Genomic DNA, 24,659 nt, shown 5'->3' on the forward strand with positions numbered 1-24,659 from the left:
TGTTTTGACGGAACTCGTCCAAGCCGCGACCGATGCCCTGTTCTTATATTTGCCTCTGGATTTACTAATCCCGATTCCATTGAATTAAGGTCTCATTCTCAATTTCCCTCCTAAAAAGAGTAACAGAAAGTGTGTCTCTTGTTTCTCATTCCCAAAAGAAGAAGCTGAAATTACAAGCTGAGCTGACGCAGATGGTGCCGGCGGTGTTGACGAGGAAATTCTCATCTTCCGTAGATTTCGGGGCTTGGAGGGGTTTCGTTTTCTCTCTCTTCATCCTCCATTTCGTCTTCGTCTGCCAACTTCTCCTTCTCCAACCCTTGGTTTCTGCTAAAGGTAATCTTCATGCTGTATCTTTTTTGTTTTGATGCCCTCATGCTGTATCTTACTGGTTGCAATTATATGATCAATTCAACTGCTTGAGTGCCAAATGCATGGATCTGTTATCGGATTCATAGATTTGTTAAGTTACAGGAATTTGATTGTTTGTTTCGATCTTGAAACTTCTTTTTCCGGAATACAGAATTCTTGTCATGCTAAGTTTTTTTTTTTTTTTTTTTTCTAAAACCCTTCACCTATATTTATTTAAGTTGATGTTCAAGTGAACTATGCTTACTCTGTACTAAACTATGGTGGTGTTAGGGATTTCAATTGTGCCTACATTGTTTGATCTATGCCTGAGTAGTCGAGATATAGTAGTCCCTATGATTTCTAGCCGGCAGTTCAGTCTGATAGTATGGCTGCTTCATTTTTTCATTAGATCCGGCAAGGTCCACTCTTTTCTATGTCTCTAATAATGAAATTTGTATAACTTTCTGAGCACATTGTGCTCTTCACTTGTAAGGAGTAACTGAAATTGCTTCTTTCCCTAGACAAGGTTGTGTAGGGCCATATAGGCAACAAAAGAGAAGGGGTGAATTAGGACGTGCGGAATAAAATCCCAATAAAAAATTTCTACCAAACCTCAATAGTATGCTACCTCAAATCTCCAAACAAACCCTCAATAGTGTGCTACCTCAAATCTCCAAACAAAATATTAATAAAACAATGGAAGGAATAGTGGAGATGAAGAGACAAAAAGAGACAGCACACACAAGATTTATAGTGCTTCGGCACGGCCTTACTACCATCCTACGTCCACTCCCAAAACCCTCATCGGCTTGGAATTCTAAATCTCCTTGCAGGGTTGGAGAAACACCCAACACACAGATCTTGGTCTCAATATACTAGATCGACAATCTTTGGTTAAAGGGGGAGCAACACCTATCACATTTTCCTTGCAGAATAGGAGAAACACTCACCACAGGATCATGGTCTCAATACCCATCACCAACCCAATCACTAAAAAGTAATCACTATGGCCAAAATGCTAAACATAATGTTACCTCTTAGATAGGCAAATTTGCAAGTGCTACCGTATATGTTGATCCTCTTGTTCAGATGCTCTTAGTTCAATGGCTGAATGATTTGCAGGTTGAAACTCACAACCTTCTTTGCTAAATGGCTCATAAGATTTGCAAGTTTAAGAACAATAGCGGTTGGATTTTCACGGATTTAGCCTTACAGCCATAGTTGTCAAGGTGTCGCCTAGGCGTCTGTCCTTATTTATGCCAAATTTCATTTGAGTAAATGTTTTTACATTTTTTATTTCATTTACTTAAGATATTATTCATAAATAAGCAAATACCCCTATTTGAATCCAATAAAAATAGTTAAAACCAAATTCCATAAGGATAAAAATTTAACCCCCCCCCCAATTTAAGAACAAAAACTAGATTTTCTATAGTAGGTGAAATTTTCAACTTTCTAATGCTTGGGTGTTTCTCAAATCTAAAAATTCCATAAATCTTAATATGGTAGAACATTGCTAAAAACCAAAAGAATAGTAAAATATCTATTTGTTTTGATATTTAAAAAAATATTTTCATTCAGAGTGATTTTGATAGCATTCACACACAACAAATAAGGTTTGGTCGGAACATAACTCCTTTAATATAAATTAGATTTAAGCAATCTTGGATTTGTTGAAAAGATGGTTTTGTGCTTTACCTAATACAAAAAGTCTCATATAAAAATAAAATCATTTTACTAGTCAAACTTCTTGAAGAACAAGAAAACTTCTCTAAGTTGGGAGTAGTTTAATTACTTGTAGATAAGATCATATTTTCTAAAAACAATATAAACCAAATGTAAGACTGGGTATACCATAACAATGACCAATTCCAAGAACAATATAAACCAACTGTATGTTTTGATTGTTTCAAACTTCCAATAGCTTGCTTCTTCAATTTTATTGTCTTCTAGTTCTATGTTGATTGATGTGGCTTAATATTGACTTTTGATGACGATGTGACTTAATGTTGATTTTTGATGACTTGATGTGGCTTAATGTTGATTTTTGATGACTTGGTGTGGCCATAGATCAAGAACTCGTCTCGAGTACAGGTTTCGAGCTAGCCAAAAAACGAGTTGGGTCGAGATCCCGACGAGTTGGGGTATTTTTTTTTTAAACTCGATGGCTGGTTTCTGTGGGTTTCAGACCTAATTTGATCATAAAAGTTGGTATACAGTAGGGCTGCAACAGGGTCGGGTTGGGTCGGGCTTTACAGAGCCCTAGCCCAACCTTAAGTCCCCTTAGTTGGTCCCAGACCTGACCCGACCCTGACTCAGGGCCAGAAAAATCCAACCCTAACCTACCCTCAGGATCGGGCTGGGCTGACCTTGATTGGCCCTGATCATGGGGAGGGGGAAAGAAATGCATGGGCTCAAATGGGCCGGGGAGAACAATATCAATTTTACAAAAAATAACACTATAATAAAATGTGTTATATCACTTATTGTCTTCATATATAATATATTATATAAAAAAATGTGGGTGATGTTTAAAGTTTACAATGTATATATTATATCAATATATATTTTATAGTATAACTTAAATCAGGGTCGGGCTGGGCTGAGCCAAGCTTAGCCCGAGGCCTCAACCCTAGCCTGACCCAACCCTAACTCAGGGCAAGAAATTTCCAGCCCTGACCCATCCTCAGGGCCAAATATCTCAGCCCAGGCCCTGTTCGGGCTCAAGGCGGGTTCGGGCCGACAGGGCCAAACTTGCACCCCTAGTATACAACCTATTTTGGGCCATTTAGACACAATGGCACTATCAGATTATGAAAAATCAAAGTCCAAATAGGAGTTTCACTTATTGGGAAACCAGGACAGACAATTACTTATGCCAAAAACCAGGACAAATACTTATTTATGCCTAAAATCATTTAAGTAAATGTTTTTGTATTTGTATTTCATTTGCTTAAGATATTATTCATAAATAAACAAATACCCCCTATTTTGAATCCAATAAAAATAATTAAAAAATCAAATTCAAGGAAAAAAAGTCAACCCCCTAGTTCAAGAACAAAAACTGGATTTTCGACGGTAGGTGCAATTTGCAACTTTCTAATGTTGTGGTTTTCAATCTAAAAATTTCATAAATCTTAATATGGTAAAACATTGCTAAAAACCAAAAGTGTGGTAAAATATTCATTTGTTTTGATGCCCAAAAAAATATTTTCATTCAAAGCAATTTTGACAGCATTCGCGCACACCAAATTAAGTATGACCAGTACATAACTCCTTCAATATAAATCAGATTTAAGCAATCTTGGATTTGTTGGAAAGCTTTGTTTTGAAAGCTTTCCAACAAGTGTCTGTATACAAATACAAAAACATTTACTTAAATGATATTAGGCAGAAATAAGTGTATGTCCTGTTTCTGGCATAAATAAGTGTTTGTATACCAAGGATTGCATAAATATGTGTTTGTATATCAAGATTTCCCACTAAGATGACCAAGATCATCGAGATCTCCCCGATCGGTCGAGATCTGGCACTCATATACATGTGTTTGGGACAAGATCTTGACCCGACTGAGATCTTGACCGATGGGGTAAAAAGATGTTTTGCCCTTCATCTCGTCTCAAGGTCTTGAAAAAGCGAGATTTTTGCGAGTTTTAGTTCCATGGATGTGGCTTAATGTTGATTTTTCATGACTGAATGTAGCTTAATGTTGATTTTTTATGATATAAGGTACATATTGTAACATACTAAATAATGATAAAAAGAGGGGAAATTAAAAATAACACTTGGTCGCTTAGGCGAGCGCCTTGTCGCCTAAGCGCTTAGTCACCCCTCAACCACCTTGGGTTGCCTTGCCGCCAACGTTTCCACATATTTGCCTAAAAGTCTCTTGTTGAAACACTACGAAATGACTATTTATAGAGAATTTTCCAACAATAAAAAAAACTAGCCATTATGGAGTCTTAACAAATCTATTTTTTGAACTCCGGTCCACCACTATACGTAGTTGGTCAGCTACTATGTAGACTGAGAAGAATAACTCTCAGACATCCTCCGGACGATGTATTTGTCGACTGACATTGCATCCGTCTACAGAGGGGTGCTCTCGATAACCAATGGACTATGTACCGGTCTTCCGCTCTGTTAAGAGCATATCGGCCGTCAGGTGCAGAAATGACATTTTTTACAATTTTTAGTACATCACTTGGACATAATTTCCAATATGCTCTTATGCCATGTCAAGTGAACCAAAATAAGGTCCTTAGGGTTATCAAAGGTCTAAATCAATGATCATGATGGATGTAAACCATTTAAGTCCAATTAACTTAATCAATCTACACTAAAAGCCTCCTATCTTAGGTTTTCCAATTTAGGTCCATAGGTGACTGAGCTAAGCATGAGCATTTGGATCATTACATCCTAGGATCATCTAGATATTACAAGATGGAAGCACAAGACCTAGGATACATTCAAGCAAACTAAAAAAGATCTTCCAATCCTAACTCGAGTTGCCTGAATTCACATGGATGGCTTGACTTGATCTTCTAATTTGAGCTCCACCAATCCATGACAAAGTCACTTGAGCAGCTTGATATATTCCAGTATGATGCTTGGGCTCAAGGACAGTGATACACTTCTTCAATACTTGGAACCTGTATACTCATTAAAGCACTAGGAAGAGCATTATAGCTTTTTAATTATACAAATAGAATGTAATCACCAAAATATAATATCCATTTAAATTAAAGATTGTACATATGACATGGTTTGCCTCAACAGGTTGTAACTTGTAGATAAACCTTTGAAGTTAGGTTCCATTGTTGTGATTTTGGGCCATAGAGATCTTAATATACAAGTCCTAAATGCTTCATCAGGGCGAAAGGAAAGACTATAATAATAATAATAAAAACGAAAGAAAGACATTTGAGATATAAACAAATTGAAACCCGGGGGGGGGGGGGTTAAAGGATGTTTCATGTTGGCATAAATAATGCATGGTTTCCTTAGCATTCATCTTTTTCTTCAGAAATTTTTTATTTTATTTATTTCTCCAAGTTGGAACTAGTGAGTTGTACGGCTTTTTTTCTCTGGGCAAAACAGTTTTTTGATCAATGTTTACATTTTTCTTTCATCGAAAATTGTGTATTAGATATATTTATTGATTTCTCTCATTATATGGCCATTTGATGGGTTGCAGATGGGAAACCTGGTAATGCAGCTGGCCTGTTCAATAGAGTCTCAGAAAATGTAAAGGTGAAACGCTACAGTGAGGCTCTCGAAGATCTTAATGCTGCTATAGAGGCTGATCCAACACTTTCAGAAGCATACTGGCATCGTGCATCAGTTTTTCGTCAATTGTGCAGGTTCTTTTATATAATGACATTTATACTTTCTACAAACTGTCTTTTTAAGGGAATTAAACATTAGTGTCAAATATTTTGATTTCATTGCAGTATGGGAACATCTGGTGCTAGATTTTGAAAACTGTAGCTTAGCATCTTAATTACGCCTTCTGGTTCTGCCTCAACTAAATATCTAATCGACTATGTGGATGCCAGTTAAGGTTGGGCTAGAGATGCTGGAAAATTTCTTCATCTGTTAGATGCATGAAGAGATTGATCCTTATATCCAGCTATCAAGATATAAATATGGAACAATGGGTCAAATGAGCAAGTATCTGACTATTGAAGGGAAAGCTATAGAATATTTCTTCACTGAACTGCAATAATTTTTGCAGAAACTTACTTTATATATGTGACCAATTTCGTTTAGGGAATGGAAATCTATACAAGATAATTGAAACATATTATGAAGTTTATAATGAAACATTTTGCAACAATTGTGTGCTAAGAAGTTCACGTACAAAATCTTGGAACTGGTACTTGGACATACATAGAATTCTTTCTACTTGGAAGCCTGGACATATGTAGTAATATTCTACCCAATATTATTTACATAATTTCTTAATTTATGTTATTACTGTTAGCTGGATTGTGTGATTTTAGAATCTCATCGATGGCTTTTGGATTTATTTTCTATAGTTGATTTACTTTGTTGGACATTTGTTTTGATTAAATCATATTGTCTATCAAGTCTAGGTCAGAGAACAGAAAAGAAAAGAGGGGGAGGGGGATATTTAGAGTTACAAATGATAACAAAACCTTAACCTGTTAGAATTTGGAGACAACAGTTCTATGTAAATACATGGGAATATAGCATCTTAGAATGTTTGGTAGGATCCCATCAGTTTGTGAATCATACATGAATCGTTTTTAATATCTGATTAGAAGATTATATGATTCAGGCGATTTTTGGATGATGTAGATATGAAGAGTCTGAGAAGAACTATAAAAAGTTTCTGGAGCTAAAACCTGGAACTTCTGCAGCAGAAAAAGAACTTTCTCAACTGTTGCAGGCTAAGAGTGCTCTTGAAACGGCCATTAATCATTTTGAGTCAGAAGATTTTGGAAAATCTTTGGATTACATTGATAAAGTTGTCCTTGTTTTCTCACCTGCATGCTCAAAGGTAAATTTATTTGTTGGTGCAGTTTCATTTGTCTAATGAATCGATTCTGTATGTGCTTTTATCTTGGATGAATTTGGTTTGCTTCAGGCAAAACTCCTCAAGGTAAAGTTATTGTTAGCAGTAAAAGACTATTCTGGTGCCATAGCAGAGACCGGATATATGCTCAAAGAAGATGAAAATAATCTGGACGCACTACTGTTGCGTGGGCGTGCCTATTATTATCTAGCAGATCATGATGTCGCAATAAGGTTTGTTGGGATATACTCGATGGCGGAAACATTTTCATCATGAGCCACAATCTTTGTTCTTAAGTATCTTTTTACATGGACTTTGTTTGAACAGGCATTTCCAGAAAGGGCTCCGCCTAGATCCAGAACATGGTGAACTAAAGAAAGCATATTTTGGTTTGAAGAATCTGCTAAAGAAGACTAAAAGTGTAGGACCTACAATCTTTTACACGGCTCATGAATATAGGCCATTCCTATATTTACCATATATAGAGTATAATAAATTGAACATACACTTAATGTGATATTACAGGCAGAAGATAATGTGGATAAGGGTAAGCTGCGGTTGGCAGTAGAGGAGTTCAAAGCAGCCCTTGCTATGGATCCTAATCATACTGCACACAATGTACACCTTCATCTTGGTTTGTGTAAGGCCTTGGTCAAGCTTGGCAGGGGAAAGGATGCGCTGGGTAGTTGCACAGAAGTACTTAATATTGATGAAGAGCTTATTGAAGCTTTGGTTCAGGTTTGCTCTGATTTTCATTTCTACCATTTTTAACACTCCAAAACATTATTAATACGACAGAAAATGCAGGGAATTTACTTGGGCTGATTTCCATTTTAAGTCTGTAACAATCCATAGTTTTTAAAAGTGGACATTGTTGAACCGAAAAGGGGCCCGCTTTTGGCTCTATCCAGTTTTGAGCGATCAAACCACGGTTTTGAAAAAGAGATTAATAAATGATTAAAACTCTGGAAAGTAAGAAAGCCGTTGAGCTGATTTAGGTGGTTTTGAGAAAGCTATACAGTATCAAAAAACTGCCAGTTTGGTTATGGTTTTTCCTCTAAGTAGTTCTATGTCCAGACCAAACCAAAAAAGAGGCGGTTTTGTTCTAACCCAGTTCAACCATCTGGTTTTTAGAACTATGTGATGTAGTAACGTGAACAGTAACTTCTCCTGAATTTTATTTTTGCCATTTTCTTCTTCGTGCTTCGATCTACATCACTATGTATCTGTTGAAGGTGTTGCAAATGGCTTTACAAAATGTCTTTAAAAATTTTCTATGCCAGTTACACTGTAGGACTTTAAACCAGTAAATCTTTTTGGAAGGACACACTCTATAGATAGGATTTAAATTTGAATATAACTATTACTCTATGGTATAAATTTTTTTTCTTACCGATAAATATTGAATCACCTAGTTGACAGCAAACTGGTGTCACACCTTCACCGTAGCAATGCCTCGAAAAAGAGTCAATCACTGATCAGACGATTTTAAGGTTATTAATGGAATTATTGATAATTCAACTTGATTTAACGAATTAGACTAGATTATAACATCAATCAACCTTTATTCCGCTGGTTGATTACAAACTGGCAATCTGGTACTCACACATTTGCTAGTACATCTTTAAAAAGAATCCTAGGAGCTTGTCTTTTTATGCAATGGTCAAATGCTTGGGCTGGCAGAGCGGCCACGTTTTGGAAAATGCCAAACTTTAGGACCATTTGGAATTGTGACTTCACACTAGGTTATGGCCCTTTTTTCTTCCAAAAATTGACCGTTCTACCATGAGGGTCTTATTGAAGGCCCTACCTTGTAAATTTAAGAGTCATGCTTTTGATTGTAAGTTTTTCTGCCGGAGAAATTACACAGTTATCCCAGTGCATTACTGGACTATTGTGCAGCAATGATATCTACACTTGAGACATTTTCTTTTTCCACCCTTACATTCTAATACTGTATTAGAAAGAGACTGCTTTTTGGATATGTTTTGGTATTTCCATTCTGGGTTACCTTGGTATTTGAAGGTGGGTGTGTAGCCTTCATCATAGTAATTACTGGTTTACAATCTATTGAGTAAATGTTTGATTGCTCTCTTTTTACTGTAATTACAATATTCTAAGGAATTTAAGTTCTCTTGACATTTTTTTCCTGTTTTGCAGAGGGGTGAAGCAAAACTGTTGGTTGAAGATTGGGAGGGTGCTGTGGAAGATTTGAAAGCAGCAGCTCAAAAATCACCTCAGGTATGTCATAAAGTTTGATTTTATATAGTTTTCCATATTGTCTGGTGATGGCCTGTTGACGAACACTCTTTTCCCCCCTGGCTTGGTTCATTGTTTCTATTTAAATTTGGTGATGGTCCGGAAAACATTTTTATGTTCTTTGTAGATTTAATATATGAAACTACATAAATAATAGGATAATATGTACTGTAAAAGTAAAGGTTGTTATTCTATGTTTTTAAGTTAAAGAAAGTAATTAATGAATTTAGCATTAGGGTTCTTAAATTAAATATTTTTACAAATAAAACCTGTAAGAACCAAATTGTCTTTGGGTTAAGCATTTTTAATTGGATTGGGTTTAGATTGGTTGTTCAAACTGCTTTCAAGTCAGGTTAACCTAGGGCTGAAAGCACTCCATTGATTAGCGTGCTTGCTAATCAGTTGTGAAGCATGCCCAATTTAGTCCAACCTCTGCATTGGATACATGGTTTTTGGTGCATTATTAGAGATTGAATTTTCTGAATTCAGAATTCAGGATGATGTGGAATTCAATTGCAAGCTTTGCCTGACCTTTCCTGCTAGTTGGAATAAAAATTTGAACATGGTAGAAAAGATGCCATAATCAAATCAGGTTTGGTAAATGATCATCAATGCACTAGGATTTTTATATTTAAAAAAAAAACGTTATAACATAATTAAACAGTCTATTACTTTAAGTTAAATTAGGTAAGTTTGGAAGCCCTGTCCAGTTCTGGACTTTAACTCTTTGTATCCTATTTGTTTTGTATTCTGTAAAAGGTGTCTTCCTATGTGGCAAGTTAGGATTTTTGAATATTGCCAACTGCAGAGGATATAACTTCATGTAAGATGATCCTATGTCTAGGTAAGCACAGCATGGATGGAGCAGGATCAGAATGTTAGAGGTGTCTAATTTGAAAAGCTCCAAAGGTTTTCTGATGCTTTCTATTAGGCTTGTGTTTTTGTATGCTTAGCTCCAAAAAAAAAAGTGACCGGATGTGTCCTACTGGTTGAACTGGCATTGATCTGGTCTGTAAGCAGTTCACAGTTTTTGGTGAAATTTGGCTGTCAATTCGGAAACTGGAAGCAGACCCCTTTCCAATTCAATGGTCAGTAGTTTTTTAAATTTCGTGTGCTTTGCCTGTTGGGAGGGGAGGGGTAATGTGTTAAGTTGTTTAGTTTATACTGATGAAATGGAAAAGGGGCTTTGAGTGACATAATCAAGGGATTGGGGAGAGAATGTGCATTAATGGTGCAATACCTGAAAAAGAGAGAGGGTGTATGTAATGTGGTTCCAAAATTTATCCTCTGTTGAACCTTAAGTTGTGGATGAGATAATGACTCTGCTGGTAGCCTTGAAACATTACCCAATTTCCTATGTAACACAGGATAAAATGACAGCAATTTCTTTCGCCGTTGTGGCTATTGTATCATGTTATCAAAACCAGAAATTGGAGAATGCTTGAATGATCGATTGTGATCAGTCAAGCCCTTTATTTATAACTCTTAATGATGAAATTACATGACCAAAATAGCCCTGCCATAGCCGACATAGCTAGGCAGTGCTCAAAACAACTTAAAACATAAAATAAAACACCCAAAAGACCAGAATACCCCCCACGGTATTCTGGTTTACAATATTCAACACTCCCCCTCAAGTTGGAGCAAAGATGTCGACATTGCCCAACTTGACTAGATTAGGATGAAATAACTTTCCAGGCAGTCCCTTGGTGAAGACATCAGCAAGTTGATCAGAAGAAGCCACAAAGGGAATACAAATCTGCCCATCTTCTAATTTCTCCTTGATGAAATGCCTATCCACTTCAACATGCTTGGGACGGTCATGCTGAACCGGGTTGTGTGCTATACTGATTGCAGCCTTGTTGTCACAGTACAATATCATAGGAAGACGAATAGGAATACCCAGAACTTGTAGCAAACCTTTAAGCCAGAGTAACTCACAAATGCCTTGTGCCATAACTCGAAATTCAGCTTCGGCACTAGAACGGGTAACTACATTTTGCTTCTTGCTACGCCAGGTGACAAGATTTCCACCTACAAAGGAGCAATACCCAAAAATAGACTTCCGATCTGCAGAACCTGCCCAATCAGCATCGGTGTATGCTTTTATCCGTAGGTGACCATGTGAAGACAAAAGAATGCCTTTCCTAGGAGCTAACTTCAAATAGTGTAGAATACGAAGAACAGCTTCCATATGAGAAGTGTAGGGATTATGCATAAACTGACTCACAACACTTACAGCAACAGCAATGTCTGGACGAGTGTGTGAAAGGTAAATCAGCTTCCCTACAAGCCTTTGGTACCGGCCTTTATCAATAGGCTCACCCTCATTTTCCTTGAGCCGAACAGTAGGATCCATAAGAGTATCCGAAGGATGGCAGCCTAGCAAACCTGTTTCAGCCAACAAGTCTAGGACATACTTTCTTTGGGAGAGAAATATGCCTTTTGAAGATCTGGCCACTTGAATCCCAAGAAAGTATCTCAATTTCCTTAGATCCTTGATCTCAAATTCCTGGCCAAGGAAGGTCTTCAACTGTCTGATCTCATCCCCATCATTGTCGGTAACCACTATGTCATCAACGTAGACTATACGAACAGTGAGTTTTTCACCAACCCTCTTAATAAAGAGTGTGTGATCAGCGTTACTCTGCTTATAGCCCACAAAAATCATGGCTTTGTGGAATCGACCAAACCAAGCTCTGGGTGACTGTTTCAGCCCATACAGTGCACGCTTCAGTCTGCACACTTTCCCTTTATTTCTGTCACAGGAGAACCCTGGTGGGATGTCCATATATACCTCCTCCTCCAATGTTCCATTTAGGAAGGCATTTTTAACATCTAATTTCTGCAAATCCCAACCAAGGTTAACTGCACATGATAACAACACACGGACTGTATTCAACTTTGCAACCGGTGCAAAGGTCTCCTAGTAATCAATGTCGTATGTCTGAGTAAAACCCTTGGCCACGTGTCGTGCCTTATACCTATCCACAGTGCCATCCACCTTCTGTTTCACGACAAACACCCATTTACATCCAACGGTTTTCTTCCCAGGTGGAAGAACCACAAGCTCCCATGTGTTATTTTTCTTCAAAGCCTCCATTTCTTCCATCATGACTACCTTCCACTTTCCATCTGATAGAGCTTCCTGCCAATTGTTAGGAACACGAACAGAAGAAAGAGAAGAAATAAAAGCACGAAATGATGGGGAAAGGGAATCATATGAAACAACATGAGATATGGGATGCTGAGTGCAAGACCTAACACCTTTGCGAAGGGCAATAGGTAACTCAGGAGAAGGAACATTACCAGGTGGAGAGGCAGGTTCTGGATCCAGGTTCGGCAATGGAATGGGTACGGGAGCAACAGTTGATTGAACCTGCTTATGTTTCCTTGCATAGGTCTTCATATTGCTAGCATCAATCATCCTCTGAAATTCACTAATGGTCCTCTGGACAGGAGTCTGGGTTGGAGTGGTTTGCTCCCCCTGAATGGAGGTTATCTCCCCCTGTACAGGAACCTCTCCCCCTGACTCGGGGGAGGACTAGAAGTAGGCTAAACAGGAACAGATTCAGACTCATTATAAACAGACTGGAGTGGAGGTGGAGAGTCTATAGTCAACTCATCTTCACTACCACTCTCCCCCTGAAGAAGTGGGGACACATAGTACGAGACACTCTCATGAAACACGACATCCATGCTGACAAAGGTCCGGCGGGAAGGAGGCTGATAGCACTTGTACCCCTTTTGTGTAGCAGAGTACCCTAAGAAAATGCACCGAAGACTACGTGGGTCAAGTTTACCCGAGGACCTTGTATCCCTGGCATAGCAAACGCAGCCAAAAACCTTAGGGGGAACAACAAAGGAGGATGAGCCAAGTAAGAGCTCAATAGGGGGTCTAGAGTGAAGGACCCGATTGGGCAGCCTATTAATTAAATAGGCTACAGTAAGGACAACATCCCCCCAATAAATGGAAGGGACATTACGGACAAACAGAAGGGCACGAGTTACCTCCAAGAGGTGGCGATTCTTCCTCTCAGCCACACCATTTTGGGCTGGAGTATCAACACAGCTGGTCTGATGAAGGATGCCATGGGCAGCCAAGTATTGTTGGAACTGACCTTCCATATACTCTCTCCCATTATCACTCCTTAAAATTTGAAGAGTGGCATTAAACTGAGTTTTAACCAGCTGGTGAAAGTGCTGAAAACATGATAAAACTTCACTTTTAGTGTGCATAAGATAGACCCAAGTGAACCTAGAATGGAAATCAATAAAGGTGACATACCACCGATGACCCGAAAGAGAAACTTTTCTACTAGGACCCCACACATCAGAATGAACAACATGAAATAAAGAAGATGATCTTTTATTAGATGTTGGATAGTTGGAACGTGTCTGTTTGGCCAAGACACAAGGCTCACAAAAGAAATCTTCTTTATTACAAGTATTACTTAATGCTGGAAATAAAGTAGATAAAGTACCTAAAGGGGGGTGTCCTAGTCTAGAGTGCCATATGTGTAATTCAGAGGAAAATGATGCTGGGGAACAAAGCCTAGAAGATAAAGCCTGAGTAGATGCAGGATCTCCATCAAGCAGGTACAATCCGCCATGCACTTTACCCGATCCAATTGTCTTCCCCGAGTCCAGTTCCTGAAAAACATAATGAGTAGGAAAGAAGGTCACTTTACAATTTAAAGATTTGATAATACTGCTAATGGAGAGAAGGTTAGTGGTAAACTTGGGAATATGCAACACAGAAGATAATGTTAAAGAAGGGGAACAGCCAATGGATCCTTTCCCAAATATGGAGGAGAGGGACCCATCGGCAATTTTAACTTTGTCCTTACCAGAAGCAGGAAAGTAGGTGTTAAAAAGATTGGAGGAACCTGTCATGTGATCAGTAGCTCCGAAGTCTATGATCCAAGGAGTGGAAACTACTGATGCACAATGACCAGCAAAGAAAATACCTGTACGGGCAAAGAAGGAACCTGAATTGGCAGCAGATGTAGTGGGGGCAGCAGATGTAGTTAACAGATGCTGGAGAGCTTGGAGTTCTTCTTGGGAGAAACCGATGTCAGTAGTGGGAGCTAGAGCTACACTTTCAGTGTGATTGACTTTGTTTTTAGGCTTGGTACGACCCCGTTTGCTCTCAAAATCAGCAGGCTTCCCATGAAGCTTCCAACACTGAGCCTTAGTGTGATATGGTTTGTGGCAATGGTCATACTTCATAGGCTCCTTAGTAGTAGCAGTAGCAGTAGCAGCAACATTATCAGCAGAAGTGTCATTAGTGGAACCAGCAGTCTGTAAGGCTGATCTTTCAACCTTAGGAGTGATCATCATAGCAGCCCTCCTTGTCTCTTCACTGTGAACATAGGAAAAAGTTTCCTCCAAAGTGGGAAAAGGAACCCGACCAAGAACCTGCACCCGAATAGGATCATACTCATCATTGAGTCCAGCCAGAAAGTCATACACCCGAAACTGATCTACATAGGTGTGGTAGGCAGTGATATCAGCAGCAGTAGTAGGCTGAAATCGAGCATAGTGATCCAATTGCTGCCATAAACATTTGAGGGCAGCATAATACTTAGTGACTGTCATCTCCTTCTGAGTAGTGTTTTGAAGAGTTTTCCTGATCTCATAAACTTGAGCACCACTCCCTGAACGACCATAAGTAACCTTGACAGCAGTCCATATCTGAGTAGCAGTGTCAAGGAGAAGATACTGACTAGAGAGGTCAGTGGTCATGGAGTTCAGAACAAAGGACATCACCATTGCATCAGTGGCTGCCCATTTAGTACAAGCAGCACCTTCTTCAGTGGGCTGTTTGGTGGTACCAATAAGGTGGCCAGTGAGTCCCCTACCAGCCACAGTCAGGGATAATGATCTGGCCCAAATAAGATAGTTGGTACCATCAAGCTTGATGGCAGCAGCATAGGAAAGGAAATCATTCCTGGTCTGATCTCCTCCAGAAGCAGCAGAGGTTATCTCTGAGTCACCCATAATTCGGCTAGGCAAATATCGATTCTTGAATTATGAAAAAAATCTGATCTTCAACAAACTGCAGCAATTGGGGTTGAAAACCAAGGTCGATTGCAGCAAAATAATCAGGGAATTATCCCTTCTTTCCAAATAGTAGCCCAGAAAACCCAAATCGATAAGGTGTTAGGGTGTTGAAATAACCCTAACAATTGAGATCGATAATAGGAGAGAAGGGCTGGAACTTGAGGGCTTCAAATTGGGTGAATTCAGATGTGATGTATGCTGTCCAAAGGTCTGCCGATGGTGCTCCAAAAGTGAACAATTAACCTTCCATGTCGATAGGATCAATCTTCCAAAAAATAGGAGCAGCAAAAAATCGCAGAGGCAAAAACAGCAGCTATCGATCTTGTACTTGTGGCATTAAAACTGAGGTGGAATGGAGGGCAGCACTCGAACCATAACAGGATCACCTCATTAGTGCTGCCCTTGAAGAATTGAGAGAACCAAAGGAAGAGAAAGAAGAGAGAGGAAAGAAGTCGATGAAGGGGATGAAAGAGAAGAAGTCGATGGAGGGGATAGGTCTTGAAAACCCTAGATCAGAGAAGTTAGCTCTGATACCATGTTATCAAAACCAGAAATTGGAGAATGCTTGAATGATCGATTGTGATAAGTCAAGCCCTTTATTTATAACTCTTAATGATGAAATTACAAGACCAAAATAGCCCTGCCATAGCCGACATAGCTAGGCAGTGCTCAAAACAACTTAAAACATAAAATAAAACACCCAAAAGACCAGAATACCCCCCACGGTATTCTGGTTTACATTATTCAACATATCAAAACTGATTTCAGGAGACGTTTTCAACCTGAGTAGGAAGTGTAAGGACCAACATATGGTTCTATTGTTTCTTCATGCATCCAGTTACACATAAGGTGGGAATTGACACTCAACAGACATCATGTGAGGAGGAAACAAGATTTTTTACTGAGGAGAATTCAGGGGATTAGTTTATAATAATGGATGTGAATATTTTTAGCAGTCACTATGATGGAGGGTGGACCATTGGGTAGATTGTAGTTATCAGTTGTAATAGTCAGACCTGAACTGTCAATTTGCCACAGATATTGGCCAACGCACGCACGTGCACACATGCTGGTTTGTCTAGAATTTACACATGATAAAAGTGGATGACCCAGGAACTTCAAGGGGCAGTCTGAATATGAAAATTAAAGAATTTATATTGTTGCTATTTTGTATGCCAGCCAAAAAAAATTGTGTTGCTTCACTCTTGTGCTGAGGCATATCTAGAGCCTGGGTGACATCCATCAACCTGTAATTTGCCTCTTTTGTCTACTGTTGCTTTTAGTTTGTGGTGAGCTTAATTTTATTTGTACAATTGCAATCTTCTTTAAATCATGTAGTGACTTATTTTTTAGCATTTTTTTATTTTAATCTTTGTTTTTATTTTTTTTTGTATTATTCTTCAGATCACCTGCCAATGTCTAATATAGCACTACCATTTTTCTTTCCTATACATCACTGCTTGTCGTTTTCTTCTTCTTTTGAAACTTGAAGACATCAACTGTTCAATGAAAGTTCCATACTGGAGTCCTAATAACAGTCAAAATTTTCAGGATATGAATATTCGAGAAGCATTAATGAAGGCTGAGAGATCTTTGAAATTGAGCAAACGCAAGGACTGGTACAAGATTCTGGGAATATCAAGAACTGCATCTATATCAGAAATTAAACGTGCATACAAGAAACTTGCTTTACAGTGGCACCCAGATAAGAATGTTGATAATAGAGAGGAAGCTGAAGCTAAATTCCGAGAAATAGCTGCTGCATATGAGGTGAGATTCAATCATGGTAGATCTAGTCTTCAACTGCTGTGCTTTGTAGGCTCCGGGGTTTTTTTGGGAGTGGTGAGGGGAGGGTAAAAATTCAATCTTTTAGCCCCTTGCAAGCATGAACTTTCAATTTCTAGACAAAGTTGGTTGTACACTACAACTGTTTTAGCCCCTTGTAAGGTGTCAACTCATACCGCATACCAAATACCGACATCGAAACTGTACCGTACTGAATAAATTCGGTATTTTATCGGTATGAGATACCAATACCAAGTCGGTATCGGTATTAACAAAACAGTAAAAATGAACCATATCGTACTAATACCATACCGAATACCTATACCGACCTGTACCGAATAGATACAGTACGGTATCGGTATGAACTACCTGTACCGATCAGTATTTGGTACAGTATCGGTATGAGATAAATGTGCAGTGTACCATACCGGTACAGTACCGAATACCGGATACTGTACCGATTGTCACCCTTAGCCCCTTGCAAGTAAGTTTTGGTTCCCTATTGCTCTAGTATAATTGCACTGTGATGTTGTTTTGGTTTAAAACGCACTTGTGTTTTCCAAATGTGCAACTTACAGACAACCATCCTCTTGTCTTTTCTATACTAGCCAGTGCATTTTATTGTTAATATGCTTAGCCACACCCATTTGTGATATCCGACCCTTTCAATCTCCTCATGTCCAGGTACTTGGAGATGAGGATAAACGTGTGAGATATGACAGAGGTGAAGACTTAGAGGATATGGGAATGGGTGGTGGTGGTGGTGGTGGTGGTGGTGGTGGTGGTGGTGGTTTCAACCCTTTCGGTGGTGGGGGACAGCAATATACTTTCCACTTTGATGGAGGCTTCCCTGGCGGATTTGGTGGAGGTGGATTTCATTTTTGATTGCTAGTAAAAAAGAGTCTACTATCGTCATTAACAGAGCCATTAAACCAAGGAAAGGGAGCACTTCCTCCTCACAGGTTGCGAAGAACCTTCTTTTCTGATTGCTAATGAGTAGTTGTTAGAATGCAGGGCTATAGAGGCCATTCTAAAGAAATTTGTCCCTCCAGAGAAAATTTTGCTCAGCGGCACATCATTGATCCCAAACTTGTAATGAGTTAGTTCTTTCTCTGCTGTGGATATTGGCAGAGTTGCCCTTCTTCATATAATATTTCTGGTTTTAATTATACAGAGATGTAAATATAGTTCTTTCTTTTTATTTTTTTATTTTATTTAGACTATGTGTTAATGTGTTATCTATACTCTAATACTGTCAAACAATTAAGTTTTCATTCATTCCATAAATCCATTAAAAACTTTTCAGAAAGATGTTTTGATTCTTCTGGGATGATAAGAGTGCAAATTTTACCTGAATTCAATGAGGTCATTTGCTGGCGAATTGGAATAGGGAACAATGTCAATATTTGGAATGACCCTTGGATTTCAACTATGCCTAGATTCTACACTCCCCTTGACCTTCATCCAAATCCTTATTTTAAGACTGTCAATGAACTCCTTAATGGCAGATCTTGAAACTTATCCTTGCTCTCGTCTGTTTTTCCAATTCACATTACTGACTCCATTTTATCCATCCTCCTCTCCCAAGCTTCTCATAATGATCATATTTTCACACCCATTAATAAATCTGGGATTATCTCTATTAAGAGGGCAACTGCATACTTTTGTACCTCTAATCTCACAATGAGAGGTAAAATAGCAAACTTTGGAACAAGATCAGGAAGTTGGAACTACACCCAAAATTTTAAGCTATTTTTGTGGAAAGTTCTTGCTAATGGTCTATCTATAGGGGATAAATTAAAAAGATTGAACCCAGAATTTGATATTTGCCCTATCTGTATGGACGCAACCGAAACTTCTTGGCATGCCCCCTCTCTTGCCCTTTCTCCAAAAGAATTTGGGCGGCAGGGACTCTTGGTCGTCAAACAGAATTTTTGCAAGGAGAGAATTTTTTCAATTTAACCTCAAAGTTAAAATTATGGACCTACCAAAAATTGAAGGGAATCCAGTTATCTGTATTATGGTCATTACAATGTACTTCATATGGATCAGCCGGAATAGAGCCATTTTTCGGAAAGTTCCCTCCAATCATGTTTCTATTATGAAACAAATTCAAAGATGGGACACGGATCCTGACCTCAACTCCAACAGATCAAGGTCTCTTCAACATAGTTCACAGTCCCAACCCTTGGTCAACTATTTACCACCATCCTTTTTCCTTCAATTGGATACACAGGATTCTCATCTTCTTATGTCTGACGGTAGCTTTGACACAACATCTATGAATGGAGGGGTGGTGATCTATTATTATCTCAAATAAACAGTTTATTGCAAGCTCAATGAACTTTGGAATTGCAGGAAATGCACAAGAAACAAAACTCAGAGGACTCAAACAAGGGCTCGAAGGGGCATTTCTGTTGGGATGCAGAAAACTGAACATCTGGACAGACTAGGTAGAGCTACAGAACTGGCTGACGAATGCTGAAACTTATCCCTGGCCTTGGAAACTGTTTCATTTACTTTTTAACATCAAAACTTCGTTTAGTTTATTTGGTTATGTAACTATCATGAGGCAGCCTAGACATTATATCCAACCTGCTCATATCATAGCTTATCAGGCTAGGACCAGGAAACTCTCTACAACCAATATTCAGGACATTTTACTTTTTTTGGATCATTAATTAATTTTCTGCTTCTCATCAAAAAAAAAATGCAAATTTATTGGTGCTTTGGCTTGTCTTCTAGAGCTGAATGCAATTGTGGTATTGGGCCTTTGAATTGTAGTTTTCAAGCCCTTGATCCAAACTCCACAATCTACTTTTGGCCCATATCTCATATGGCAGCTTAGATGGAACTTTAAAATACAAATTTAACCCAATTCATCTTCTATTTGTAGAAAGTTTTATACAAGAAGTTGGCTCGAGACAGTATGAGGCTTTGAGCCTTTGACAAATTGTTGAGAAATTGATATTTTGAAGGCAATTTGAGAGAAGGTCCAATTCATGTTGGCCAATATTAAGGGTCCTAATTAAATTCCAAATGACAAACCATCCTTACGTAAAAAAGAGTGTCCCAGTGCAAGATGCTCCCACTACTGCAGGGTCTGGGAGGGGCAAATGTACATCCTTACCCCACTTCGCGTAGAGGTTGTTTTCATGTTTCGAACCCGAAACCTGATGATTACAAATCATCCCTACATGTGGCTTCCAAATTAGGAGGCTATCCTACCAAGCTTCACAAGACAGGCCCATACTTCAATTTTTTTGTGTATTATATATGTTATTCATGGAAGAAGTTTTCATGTACCATGATTGAAGGAATAATACATCCATCTAGGTTCATTAATACTATTCCTATATAGTGCAAAGTCGATAATACCTCCACTATTCTTGATACCCTCTGCACACTATGTAAAGTAAAACTATTCCCTCCACTACCTATTCCAATAAATCCAATTTAGTTTTAGATCGATTTGATTTTTTTCCTTGACTTTTTCAAATGTCTCCTTTTTCCCCTTCACCCATAGCGAAGGAGGTATTCCTTCACCATAGTATTAATGGGGGTTGGGATGAAGATCATAATGTGGGGATGAGCATTTTCGAACTCTCATCTATAAGAAGTATTAATAATTGTCAAATCGTATGTTTTCCTTCTCACTCGGTGGAGGATCAACATTCAACAAGATCCCACCCTCTCATGTTCATTGGATCAGAATTGGGCTAAATCCAAACATGACAAAAGGTTTTTTTTTTTTTTTTTTTTTTGATGACAGTGTAATCACACAAACCACACACCAATCCCAAAGGTTAACTGGCTTTTAGGACAGTGGAATGGCGGATATATACAACACACTCCACACTCACACACCCAATGTAGGACTAAACCCACACATTCCTTCTTTGTTTTATGAAAGTGTAATCACACAAACCACACACCAATCCCAAAAGGTATGACAAAAGTAATGGTCATGAGTTGGGCTGCAACAGCGTCGGGTTGGGCCGAGCTTTTTAAAACCCTAGCCAACTCTAAATCCCCTTAGCTAGGCCCAAACCCGCCTTGACCCTAACTCAAGGCTTAAAAACCCTGACGGGCCAAGCCCAGTCCAAGCCCAAGCCCACCCTGATTAACCCTGATTGGGTCGGGCCAGGTGGACTGGCCCTAATTGGCCCTGACCCTGACCCTAGCACTCCATTATTCACCCTGGCACTCCATTATTCCCCTTGCTTTCCATTTATAGATGTGGCACACTAGCACCTATGTCATGTTTTTGGAAATGCATTAGAGTGAGATTTTCTTTCCATCCTATGTCAGGAGCTTATTATGGTCAGAACTCTGCAATTGTGAAATCTTAAAGAGTGTATAATTGATAGTGTGACTAAAACTCTGATTTGATTCAACTGTAAAATTTGGGGGGGGGGGGGTCTCAAGATCAGCAAGATCAGGGTCAAGATCAGGGACAAAATCAGGGTCAAGATCAAGGTCAAAACCAAGACCAAGCTCAGGGTCAAGATCAGGGTCAAGATCAGGGCCAAAATCATGATCAAAATCAGGGCCAAAATCATGGTCAAAATCAGGACCAAGATCAAGGTCAAAACCAGGGTCAAAATTAGGGCCAAAATCAAGATCAGGTTAAGCCCGAGGTCTCAACCTGGACCCGACCGACCTTGACTCAAGGCCAGGCATTTCTGGCCCTAACCCGCCCTTAGGGCCAAAAATCTTTAGCCCAGGCCCTGTTCGGGCTCAGGGCGGGCCAGGGCAAGTTCGGGCCAACAGGGTCAAACTTGCACCCCTTACTCATGAGCGTGCCTGAAACTTTTATAAATCGAAAACGATAATTTTTCCACCTAGAAATAATAGGATCATGGTTTGACGTTTGAGACATTGGTATCGGATCAGATCGTCCTATTCATACCGGTATCGGTGGAGACGGATGTCGATTCCTATGGAAGAAATGTCCAAGATGATTCCATAAACCTTTCTCATTTTTAACTAAACATTCATATACAAGCATTGCTTTTATTCTGATTTCTGATCTGAACGTGAATGAAAATATAATAGCATTCAAAGAGCTCATCCTCTGCATCAGAGAGGACAAAAAAATAATGAAAATCTCAAATTAAAAAGAAAAGAAAAAAAAATAGGAATGCCTCTCTATATTTGACGACAGCAGACCCGTTACAGCCACTGCAACAACAATCAAATGTAACTGCAAAACGATACAATAAAGAAAGAGAGAGATCCGCGAATGAAATTATTCAAAAACCCACTCACCTTATCGATCACAATCATTGATTGATCCAATCCCAATAAAGATATCAGATCATTTTAGAGAATCAAGCATGTGGGTCACAAAGCAATGGCTGAAACGATCACTACAACTGCAAAGGAAACCCAACTGAATCGTGTGAGCTTTACAGCAGTAGATGAATCTGCAGAAGCATCAGCCGTAGAACTTGAAGGGGCTGAGGAATGTGACTTCTTCTTCTTCTTGGCCTCCGATGGTGCCGGAGCCGGCGCAGGTGTAGTAAAGAAATCCAGAGGAAGAAGTACCTGATCCACCTGATAAACTGCTAACTGCCCATCTGTGTAGATCGTGTTAGCCACTGTGGTATTAACCACTCCGGTTGTTATGTTAACGTTATTGCCTGAAGTGGTAACGTTTAATGGGAATTGGCCACTGTTACTGTTTCCAGCTTGGGTACGAAGAGGGTTGCTCACAGTTTGAAATGATGAGAGAGGAACATAATTAGGGAGCATATGAAACTGAATCAACTCTACCTTTTGCTGGTCTGTGAAGGAGTTGAGAGTCCCTGCTTGGAGATTAGAGAAAGCATTGTCTGGTGGGGCAAAGAGTGTCAGGCCTTGTTTTGAGTTGTTGAGCTGTGTATTGATCTGGTTTTCAATTTGGGTGCTCCTCAGTAGCCTGATTAGGATGCTATACTGCCCTGCCTTCTCCAGGATTGCACTGATGTTGGTGGGACCAGAAGGGGCTGGGGCAGTTGCAGGTGTTTGACCTAAGGTTGTGGTGAAGAGGAGTGTGAGTGGTAGGAGGAGTGCGAAACAATATTGAAGGTGGAGCTGTTTCAGTTTCATCATCTTCTTCTGAGGTTATTTCTGTGTATGATCTGTTTGATGATTTGCCTGAACTAGAAAGCTAGGTGAATAACAACAAGGAGAGGAAGATGAAAGAAGAAGAAGGAGACGAAAGTGTTGTTGGAGTTGGGAGAGAGAGGAGAGGGATTTATGGAGGTGGGAGTTGGAGAGGGGTGATTTGAAATTAGGTGATGGGTGTAATTCAAGTTTAGTTGGCCAAGGAACCCAATTATCTCATCTCCTACCATGTTTGCTTGGTACGATGTGAGTTTCATTCAAATAATCTTTGAGTATTGATGGATGAGAGAGATAAGAGCTTGCTTGGGAAGGCAGGAAAGAGTGGCGTAAGGTATAAATGTATAATATCAAAGAGAAGGTGGACTATAAATGGAAGGGCTACCCCACTCTCTCCCCTTTTTTTCCCTGTTGGGGCCTAAGGGGGTGTCTGTGTATTGCTATTCGTTGTCACTGTCTCAAAACTAATTGATGAGCAACCTTTTCGGTTGCTTTGGTTTCAATTTTTCTTGGGAAGAAAAGAGAAACAATGAGAGCTAAATTTTTCCTGCGAGACAGCTAGAACCTTAAAAAGGAAGCATTCATCTCCATACGGTAACCGGGTTGATATGGATGTTTCTTCCATATAGCAGCAGCAGCAGCGGAACTCTATGGGTTAATTGAGTCTTCCCCCGGGATCGAGCTCTTCTACGGCGCGGGGTGCGTCTTCCACATCTCAGACATATGGTTGAGGTGTTGTTCGAATGGCGAGGATGGATGGACACATTTGAGCATTGGAGAGAAGGATTTCAAGCTTGATGGTGCGCATCCATCCTGATCACCATCCAAACAGCATCTCGATCATGTGTCAAGTTGTGGGGGTGCGCCAGACATCTTCCAATGCACCCATGCGCCGTAGAGGAGCTTGATCTGTCTTCTCCCCCCCCCCCCTCCCCCTCTCTTTTGGGTTCTTTAGATAATGGCATGAAAATCCCATCAATCAGCATGTTATAGTGCATGGCATCAGATCGGGAATTGGTCAACCTAAAAATCGATACGGTGTCAAATGGTATTCGTCAAAATGCTAAGTCAGCATACCTTTTTGGCATTGGACTAGTTATTGCAAAAAAAAAATTTGCAAAAAATCCAAAAAACCACATAAGTAATAAAAAAGAATATTTGCCAAAAAATATAAAATCAATCAATTTAGAAAACCCATTCATGATTAATGAAGACTATCCAGTCTCGCCCAAATACAGCTTAGGCCAGCCTGGTTATTACACCATGTAAAACGGGAACCAAAGAAAGTAGCATCCACAACTCCCAAGTTGTTAGCACGTGAGATGAAGTTATCCATAGCAGCTCTATTAGGGGGGCAATCATCTATCTGAGACTAAGGCTACTGCTACCTTAAATCCAAGCCTTTCTTTGAACCATGGCTACCTTACTACTACTACTAAAAGCCCCGAGTATAAATAAAGAAAAAAAAATTCTTATCCAATTCAAATTCAAAAAACAACTGGATGAATATTTCATATGCCTTTCATTCCAAGGTTGAATGAGATAAATAGCT

The 24,659-nt window shown here is 39.3% G+C and overlaps 2 protein-coding genes across 2 annotated transcripts; one reads left to right on the forward strand and one right to left on the reverse strand.

Moving 5' to 3' along the window:
* Positions 1-57: 57 nt before the first annotated feature.
* LOC122647338 (dnaJ protein P58IPK homolog) lies at positions 58-18,210 on the forward strand. The gene is made up of 9 exons (XM_043840767.1): positions 58-333; positions 5,546-5,711; positions 6,673-6,874; positions 6,962-7,122; positions 7,217-7,310; positions 7,415-7,627; positions 9,050-9,130; positions 16,766-16,984; positions 17,684-18,210. Exons 1-9 carry the CDS (start codon positions 192-194, stop codon positions 17,882-17,884), a joined length of 1,479 nt encoding a protein of 492 aa, XP_043696702.1. The 5' UTR covers positions 58-191; the 3' UTR covers positions 17,885-18,210.
* A 3,789-nt stretch (positions 18,211-21,999) lies between these two features.
* On the reverse strand, positions 22,000-23,112 carry LOC122647339 (fasciclin-like arabinogalactan protein 12). Its single transcript, XM_043840769.1, has one exon. It carries the CDS (start codon positions 23,093-23,095, stop codon positions 22,346-22,348), a length of 750 nt encoding a protein of 249 aa, XP_043696704.1. The 5' UTR covers positions 23,096-23,112; the 3' UTR covers positions 22,000-22,345.
* Positions 23,113-24,659: the final 1,547 nt, after the last annotated feature.

Source organism: Telopea speciosissima, unplaced genomic scaffold, assembly GCF_018873765.1.
Source record: "Telopea speciosissima isolate NSW1024214 ecotype Mountain lineage unplaced genomic scaffold, Tspe_v1 Tspe_v1.0026, whole genome shotgun sequence".
Taxonomy (NCBI): Eukaryota; Viridiplantae; Streptophyta; class Magnoliopsida; order Proteales; family Proteaceae; genus Telopea; species Telopea speciosissima.